We start from the raw sequence: 10,000 nt of genomic DNA on the forward strand, positions 1-10,000 counted from the left end.
TCTCTCTCTCTCTCTCTCTCTCTCTCTCTCTCTAAAGTGATTATGTATTTTGTTGATTTCTTGGTTGCATTCAGTTTTTCTATATGGTGTGGTAATATTCTCTTTTTTTTCTAATGTATGTACATACGCTTAACGCACGCACACACTTTAGACAAAAGCAGTTCTCTTCCTTTATTTATTTCTTTATTTATTTATCTTTCCCTTATTTTTCTTTCATTCATTTTGAAGAAGATCGATTTTCTTCGGGAGCAATCGACGATTTCATCGTACGTGCTCTACGTAGCCTCATTAAATAGGTTAATACATACTCGTTGTGCGCATTTTTGTATTTTTGTATTTATTTAATTAATTAATTAATTAATTATTTATTTATTTATTTATTTATTTATTTATTTATTTATATATTTATTGACCTCACCGCAGGTAAATCATTTTTTTATAATATATTATAATAGAAGACGGTATAATTCAAACGCGTGCTCTTGCTTTTCTCACGCACACAAGAAACCAGTTCCTAAGTACTACAGGGTATCTCCTATCCGAGTGGGTCCTAATTCAAATAAATGAACATATTTTTTTTTTTTTACTTTCTTTTTTACTTTCTTTCTTGCTTTCTGCTTTTTTCTTCGTTTGTTCTTTTTGTTTTTCTCTTTTTGTTATTATTATCTGCACCCAAGGCACATTTTATACTATCAATCCGTAGTAGGAAGGTCCACTCCATAGTTTATATATATATATATATGTGTGTATATATATATATATATATATGTCTATATTTATATTATATCATGTCTATACGTTATAGTATATTATATGTTAAATGGGAGTTAAGTTTTTTAATTAGGCTTCGCCTAGCCCCCGTTTCTTCAGCCCTCCCGCGAAGAAAAAAGAAATTAAAAAAGAAAAATATATATATATATAAAAAAAAAAGATAAAAAGAGTTTCTTATTCTAAAGTTCATTATTTCCAATATTTTCTTATGCAATTCTTATTCACTCTCATTTCTTATTTAAACCCGATCTCATTTCGATTGGCTATCCTACGAATTATTGTCAAGTCGACAGCATTTATAAATGTATATCTCTTAAACTACTACAATTTAAATCGATGATAATGATAATGATGTGTATTTACGTTAAATCCAACTATATAGCTTTGTGCAAAATTTACATTGTACAGAGATATATATATATATGTGTGTATATGTGCATGTATGTATGTATGTATGTATGTATGTATGTATGTATGTATGTATGTATGTATGTATGTATGTATGTATGTATGTATGTATGTATGTATGTATGTATGTATGTATGTATGTATGTATGTATGTATGTATGTATGTATGTATGTATGTATGTATGTATGTATGTATGTATGTATGTATGTATGTATGTATGTATGTATGTATGTATGTTGTATGTATGTATGTATGTATGTATGTATGTATGTATGTATGTATGTATGTATGTATATACGTACGTATTTATTTATTTATTTATATATTTATTTATATAACCGACTATCCCAGTTAACAACTCGATCGCGTTTACCTCTATATACTCAGTTATTACTTATGTATATAATATTTATGTATATGGATACGTAATATCGATCGGTCATATACGATGGATACTTATGTATGTATTATTCAAAGTATCGTGTATATTTATATATATAGATGTGTGTGTAATGTATATGTATGTATGTATGTATATATATTTTTATTCTGATAAAGAACCATCAACGATACTCCCATACGAAAGGAATGTTTTCTTTCGTTATTATTATTGTCCCGATATTATTCACGACTCGTATTATTGTCCGTCATGTCGTTTAATTATTATTGTCAATATTTTCTATATTTTCAGAATCGATCTTATTGTCAGAATTTGTTTCCTCTCTCATCTTTGTTTTTTATGTATAGTTTTATATTTATGTATATATATATATATATATATATATATGTTGATATTGTCTTGAATGTATATATATTTATATATATACATATATGTATGTATGTATATCGTATAATACGAAATATTGAATCTGATAGGTCTTAAAAATACTTTTCTAATCTGTTTTGTATACAATTAAATTTCTTACAAACTAAAGACTTTCTTACAACCTTGTATCGTATTTCATTTTTGTTTTCTTTTTGTTCTTGTTTGTTTGTTTTGTCGTTTTACAATTTTTCTCTCGTGCTTCCTTTTCTCTCTTTCTCTCTCTCTCTCTCTCTCCCTTTCTTTCTCTTTCTTTCTCTTTCTTTTTGTCCATTTTATTGTCACTATTCATTATTAATTCTGATGAATTCTTCTTATATTTTTCTTTTTCTTTCTCTTATTATTATTCTTATTAGCACGAGAGCAATAATGCCTTAAAGAGAATATATAAGGAACGGCGAATTGATTCGTTTTTGATTCATCTTAAGAACGCAAATGCGATGATAGAGGCAATTATTATTGTCGATATCGAAGCATGTTTCTTCAAACCACTGGCATTTATTTGAGGTCTTTCGCCGGGGTTGATGACGTGTATCTTCCAACCAAGATTGTTGTGCGAGTAACACTGAAAAAAGAATTACAAAATAATTAATAAAAAAATTGATTAAATAATATTTCCTTTGGTTTTGTAAATTCTTTTTATCTTCTTTCTTTTTTTTTTTTTTTTGTAAATGTGCATTTTATAATTTAGACAGTTCTTTTTCCTTATATAATTATATAAAAATTTGTAATCATTGAAGTCTGAAAAAGTTTTTTGTCATATTATAAACCTATTAGAAAAAAGAAAAAAGAAAAATTATACGATTTAGAGATCCAATTTTTATGATTATTTGACTAATACAGTTCTTTTCTTTTTCTTTGTGTATGAATAAATTTTGAGAAATTACAATTTTACGTCTAATTGTTATTACAATGATCTTATATATATATATATTTATTTATTTATTTATGTGTATCTATTATATATTAAAATGTATATATATATATATATATATATATATATATATATATATAAATCGTACCTGATAATATAATAGATCTGGTGCATCATCTGGTACAGTCCATTCGAGTTTAGCAGGATCACCCTCATCACATTCCAATCTTAATGTTTGGAAAAAGGCTTTGAACGTTTCAGATTCTTTACTTTTGTCTGTTGTCTTATGAACCCATTCGCAATAACGACCAGCTGCAGTTGGAAAAGGATATCCTTCATTATCGTATCCCACACCTGCAAACACTCTTTGTTGTCTTTGTTGAGATTCAGTTTTTTGTCCAAAACCACCTTCAGGGCTGTCGGTTATGTAAAATGGATGATATCTGTTGTAAAAACGTTTAAATTAAAGTCGTAAAAATTGTTCTCTCTGCAATTTTTTTTTTCTTTTTTTTTCATGTTTTTATTTCTCATGTTTTAATGTCTTTTACCTGGCCGGATTGACAGGATCGTTTCCACCTTCTACGATAAATGTGTAGGATCGTCCTCTTTCAACAGTGATCTTTGGTATTAATAGATCATTGATATACCATGCGATACCCCATGATGGTTCACCTGTGTTAAGAATTGATATATACATATATATATATATATTTATAATTTTTTTATATAGTTTTTTGATTTAATATATATCATGTAATATCATCTATATATTATATTTCGAGTAAAGTATGTTTATCATTTAATTCATTTCATTGATGATATATGTATTTGTATACTTTTTAAAAATTGCTATTGATATGAATTAAATATAAATATCTTTTATATATATATATATATCAGTACTTTATTATATACATATACATATGTCATATATAAACACATATGTATATGAATATAATATATGAACATTACAATAATAATGAACTTTTATACAATCATCACCTTTAATTATAAAGAAAATAGTTGCTATATTAAAGAAGAAAATTTCATAAATTTCATATTCATTTCCTAATGAATAATCTACACGAATATTTTCTATAATATATATATTTTTTAAATCAAACATACATTATATCGTCTGTATTCAAAGAAGAAGAAAAAGAAGAAGAAATAAAAAAATAGGAAAAGAAAAATTTGTAAGATGAAAGAAGTTGTTTAAACTCAAACAGGATTGTTACTTTGTAACAATTTTGAGTAAATATAAGATAAATTTTTGGGTTTACCCGTTATACGCGAATATCCTCTCATTCCACCGGTTGGTCCAATCCTAGCACTGAAGGTATCTTCATCGTTGATCACGGCTTGTGGCCAGGGTTCAATGTCAGACGTGTTGGGGATGTTGTATAGGGAATTAGTACACTCGTGGACATTTTTCGACGTAAAGTCGATACGTATATCCTCGGTAGTCACGTCGAAAGCCTGATGAGCGTTGGCTTCTCCCCTTGAATTGAGAGAACCAATAGCAGCGATCACGCTGGTTTCGGATTCAGGGATCATCCTGTCATTTTCGGGTTCGTTCGTGCGTAAGGGTCGCATATAAGTTACTGTAATAATAAAAATTACGTTTATTGACGATTATGTACGTAAATCGATGATTATAATTATTCACACGTTTCTATATTAATCGGCTAAATTACTCCTCCATCATTGATATTGATTAATTAGAATTTAATCGATACAGTCAACGCGTTTATTATAAATATGACAAAATTAAACGATATCATCGTATATTAACAATATAAAACCTAATATCGTATAAACAATATCGAACATCTTTATATTATATGAAGAACATTGAATATGAGACAATGTACACTCATTAATATATCAAATGCATTTTATTGCATCTGCACATTCATGAAACTTATATAATTATTATAAAGTATAAAATTGTGTATATCAACGTTACAATATTGTTCATAGTATTGTTTTCTTTTCTTATATTTACCATTATTAAACATTTTTCTTGTTTAATAAAGTTAAATAATTATTTAAAGTTTAAATAATTATTTGAATTTCATTATGAAGCTTAATTATTATTTTTTTTTTTTGTATACCTGTTGTAATGCCGTTCCTTCTTTCACCGTGCAAAAAAATTGCATCGTTTTTACCACCGACCCTTTCGTCAGGGCATACACCCTTTTTCCCATCGCATTGAGAAATATCAGACATGTAATAGTCCTCGGCAATAAATTTCCCTGTCTTCTTGTTGTAAGCTACGACAACGACATCGCCACCGAGCATTTCAGGCTTATCCTGTTCACCGGATAGACCGAATGCTACATATTGGTCCTCCTTGATACGACCTGAAACTTGAATCTGCACGTCCTCACCCATCAACTCCCATTGCACCTGTACACGTCCTTCGAGCAACTCCTTGCAATTGCTTAATCCTTGTTTGGACGTAGGCGGCTCGGACGTACTGCTTGTCTAAACAATGAATTACAAATTCGACTTAATTAATCTATATATCTTGTTGGTATTGATATTAAGAATAAAGTAGGATATAATGGACGATTATAATTATTTTTTTAAACGTTGGAAAAAGGATCAACGAACGAATGATAATTATCTCTTGTTTAATCTAAACTAAATATACAATGAATTTTTGAAAATGAATAATGATAATTGTTTATCTTGAATGGTTCAAGAGAAGGAAAAAAAAAGAAGAAGATATAAAAAAAAAAAAAAAAAAAAACAAAGAATGGATTTAAAGAAATATGATGAAAAAGAAAAATATATTTATACATGTATGTATGTATATATTTTCTATATTAGATGATGATATATTACACGTACCGGTTTGTACCACCAGTGCGGCTATTCCATGTTTGATTGCAAATGCACGTGTGATATTAATTAAAGGAACTAGAGAGATGGTAAGGTAAAGGTAAATAATCTACATTTATAAGTCTCTTAATAAGTGATTTACCGTAATTTTCGTTTGGCCAAGAGCAGGAGGTACGTCGAGATCCTTTGGTATTAGAACATGTCCAAAGTTTTGCTTGTATTGGACGCACCATACAGCTAACCAGTCGATATCATGGGCGGTCAAATTTTCTGGAAGAACTATCTCTATGTCTTCTCCTTGATATCCTCTTAAAGGTTCCAAACTGTTATTGTAAAAGATAATATTATCAATTGATTGTACATCATTTGCATAGTAGATATTGATAAATGAATGGTATCGTTTAATAATTATAATTTTTTATTCTTTTTTGGTAATATTATTCAAATATAATTTATTATAAATAATACAAATTTTTATAGTTCTATTAATAATCTATCAATTGATTAAAATTCTTCTATAACAAGTTGTTTTGTATATATTATTTTTTATAACAAATTATTTCTTTTATATATATATATATATATGTATATATCAAGTCTAATAATTCGTGAATTACATATATAAGATTTATTAGTTTTATTCTGAAAGTTTTTCTTTAAACCAGGATATTTATTATATGTTACCATATCAAAAAAAGAATATATATATATACATATATAAAAAAATTAATGTTATTATTAATTATTAAATGATTAGATTTATATAAATCTCTTATTTGATAAGATTAATTTTACAAAAATGATAAATGATTATAATAATTGAATTATTGTTACTGACCTTCCTACTTCGTTGGGTACTTTAACACCCAAAATATGTGGCTCGGAGCCATTTCCAACCCAAAAATAGGCATCTGGACCAGCACCGTCGTAATGCAAATTGGGAATATAGATGGTTTTGCTATCGAGGATGCTGATATTACCGCTACGAAGGCCGTGCGCCAGTCTTGAAAATTCAGGCAAAACTCGTGGCTTTGGTATGTCTAAATCCAATGGAATGAAAATGTCACCGAAGTCGACCTGAAAGATAATAATAATAAAAGAAAACAAAAGAAAAGAAAGATAGAAAAAAAAAATGAAAAAAGAGACAATTTATTAGTTAGAAGAAAATAAATAAATAATTAATTTAGTTGACTGCAATATCAAATTATAAATAATTAAACGACCAATTTATCAACCATCATAGCGATATATATATATATATTTTTTTTTGATGAAAGATATACTTTTATTTTGTATTAACGATATTTATTTATTTATTTATTTATCGTTTACGTAAATGACTAGTAATAGACTAGTAATAAAATGACTAATATATTTTTTCTCGGCACGACCAAAGCGACTCAATTTCATTCTTTTCAATGTGATTATTTCAATCTCATTGTTCCAATTAATGAGATTATTATATACTTTCTTTCATTCTTTCTATTTTCATTACATTACAACAACATTTATTTAACATAAATAATATTTTCTTTGTACTTCTCGAGGATCTATCGAGAGGATCATAAAGATTAAGTTTTTACAACTATTACATCATTCTATTGTCAATTGATGACATAATTCTTCGTCTTTTCTTTTTCGTTTCTATTTTTTATTAACTACATTCATTTTATAATTTCATCTAAATAAATAAATAAATAAATAAATAAATAAATAAATAAATAAATAAATAATTCTGACGGTATTGACGATGACAATCGATCCAAGTTTATCGTTATACGAATCTATATATTTAGATCCCCGTGTAAAGAGAAGAGTCGTTGAAAAAAGTCGATCTATCATCTTCCCCACCCCCTTCATTTCTTTCCCCATCCCCCCATTCATCGTTAAAGTTGACGTCTCGATGAGGGGTTGGAGTCGTTTATATTCCAAGTTCCGTCAAATGTCTAAAAGCAAGACAGAGAGAGAGAGAGAGAGAGAGAGAGAGAGAGAGAGAGAGAGAGAGAGAGAGAGAGAGAGAGAGAGAGAGACTGTGTGTGTGTGTGTGTGTGTGTGTGTGTGAGAGAGAGAGAGAAAGAGAGAGAGAGAGAGAAAGAGAAGAAAAGGGAAAAGAAAGTAAAAAGAAGGATTTCTCAAGCGAACCGTCGTAAAATCCGAGAAACGGATTTCACCCTTCGTGCAAGCACCGATCTCCACTCTGTTTCTTCCCTAGGGGCCGTTTTATGGGAGTAAATCCAATGGTCCCTTCGATTTCTCAACTTATTTTAAAACCACCAACAAATTTATACAAAATCATTCGAACGTTAACGTTCGTGTAATGTATGTAAATGTATATAGAGGGTAGTAAATTAAATAACTGATGATAATTTAAAAATGAGGAATTTTGTTATTTCCTTAATTATCTAAGAATTTTTATTATTTGTTTGATAATTAATTAATAAGGCTAATAGAATATATTTATAATTAATATATATATATATATGTATATTAAATATATATATATATATATATATATGTATATAGGCATATGTAAGATGATGATTCATTTTAAAATTTATATATATAAAAAAAAAACAAGAAGATAATAATTGTTAACTAATAAATATTAATAATATAGTAAAAGTATATTATTATGATAATTATTAATCATCGACAATTCGTTGATGATAAAATTTTTGTTCTTTTTTTATAGAAACAAAATAACTGAGTTACGATTTGTGAATAACAAAGAAATCATTTTTGGACTTATTATTTAAGGAAACCATATTTCGATATTACATGTGTCTATTCGATTCTTTTATAGAGACAATCTTGATTTCTTTGAAAGGATATTCGAATGGAGAGTTAAAATCAGGACACGTCGAAGGTTTGCCTCAAGTGTGTAAGAGATGCGATCGAGTGTAATCGATATCTCTATTCACCTTTTCGAGTCTATTCTTCTACCGTATTAAAGAACAAGGCGAAAGAAAGATATAATAAGCTTATTCTACAATACTACGTTTTATCTACGAATTTGGATCGATACGTGAGTCTCTACAGTTGCCAAGTCTACCTTAAATCTGAGATGATTTCACCAACGTGAAATTCTATTCTAATAATCTAAATTCTAATCTACAATTTCGAAAAATTCGAAATTATTATTTCAAGAAAGAAAAAAGAGATTCCCCTCACTCTCATAAATATCATGTATTTCTTTGATTAATTAACAATTATTATCAATGTATCATAGCGTAAGAGAAATTATTAATAAAAAGAAAAATCATCGATAAATTTATAAATATACAACAAGTATCTAATAAATATATAACTATTATACTTCTGTAAAGATTTTTAAAAAATCGAATTTGTTTTTCTTTTCTTTTTACAATCTTTTAAAAAAGTTTCGAACGATTGTTATAATCAATTAAAAAATCTATTTTTTATATTCGATTACTACGTTTGTTATTAATATTATCATACGTTCGATATAAACTATGTAGTCGCAATAATCTATTCATCACTTTTTTTTTATAAATATCTGATAACCAATGAATTCATCGTTCAATTTTTGTTTCTTCTCTTTTTATTAAATTTATTGATATTTACTTTTCTTCATACATTTTTGATCTTGCAATCATTCGAAGCGCGATACCCTTCAGCAGTCGATTACACAGTTTGTTAAACTTCAAGGCGTCATAACTCGATGAAATATCGATGAAAAGGTAGAGTTTAGGTACTCGTTGAATTCGTATTGATATTCTCTACAACTTTTGTTAGGCTTAAAATATCGATTTCCGATAAAAAAAAAAAAGAAAAAAGAAAAAAAAAAGAAAGAAGAAAAAGAAAGAAAAGAGAAAGAAAGGAAAAAGAAAGGAGGGGAAAAAAAAGAAAAGAAAAAAATTGTTACGATTTGCGTATCACGAGAAGAACAGTCTCTATATCAATTTAACTGCAATAAATATTTTACAATATTCCATCGTCAAAATCAATCTGAATGACTTTTGTTTGAAACAACTTCTCTCTCTCTCTCTCTCTCTTTCTCTCTCTCTCTCTCTTTATCTCTGTCTAAAATCAATAAGTATCGTAGATACATATATCTTTGCCGTATCGTTTAAAACGAGACATCCAATATATACAGACGTACATTCGATTGTCTTAAATATTATTAAACTGATCTAACCGTGCTGTATACATTTATGATTTATAATTTAATATATAGTAATAATAATTTATCGTATATATGAGATTCAAATATTAAGTTTGATATTAAAAAAAAAAAAAAAAAAAAGAAAAA

At 27.5% G+C, this 10,000-nt stretch overlaps 1 protein-coding gene across 18 annotated transcripts in view; it reads right to left on the reverse strand.

Moving 5' to 3' along the window:
- Positions 1-1,977: 1,977 nt before the first annotated feature.
- Positions 1,978-10,000, reverse strand: part of LOC122633661 (protein Skeletor, isoforms B/C) — an 83,109-nt gene continuing 75,086 nt past the window's right edge. For 17 of the 18 annotated variants that reach the window (XM_043821819.1, XM_043821821.1, XM_043821820.1 and 14 more), the window contains 8 exons: positions 6,566-6,804; positions 5,870-6,050; positions 5,737-5,757; positions 4,995-5,367; positions 4,161-4,481; positions 3,426-3,549; positions 3,026-3,320; positions 1,978-2,568 (listed from right to left, as the gene is read on the reverse strand). In XM_043821819.1, the coding sequence (XP_043677754.1) occupies positions 2,422-2,568; positions 3,026-3,320; positions 3,426-3,549; positions 4,161-4,481; positions 4,995-5,367; positions 5,737-5,757; positions 5,870-6,050; positions 6,566-6,804 (1,701 nt within the window). In that variant the 3' untranslated portion in view covers positions 1,978-2,421. The remainder of the gene's footprint in view (positions 2,569-3,025; positions 3,321-3,425; positions 3,550-4,160; positions 4,482-4,994; positions 5,368-5,736; positions 5,758-5,869; positions 6,051-6,565; positions 6,805-10,000) is intronic. The other variant, XM_043821822.1, reaches the window with a different exon arrangement.

The sequence above is a fragment of the Vespula pensylvanica genome, chromosome 13 (assembly GCF_014466175.1).
Source record: "Vespula pensylvanica isolate Volc-1 chromosome 13, ASM1446617v1, whole genome shotgun sequence".
Classification (NCBI taxonomy): domain Eukaryota; kingdom Metazoa; phylum Arthropoda; class Insecta; order Hymenoptera; family Vespidae; genus Vespula; species Vespula pensylvanica.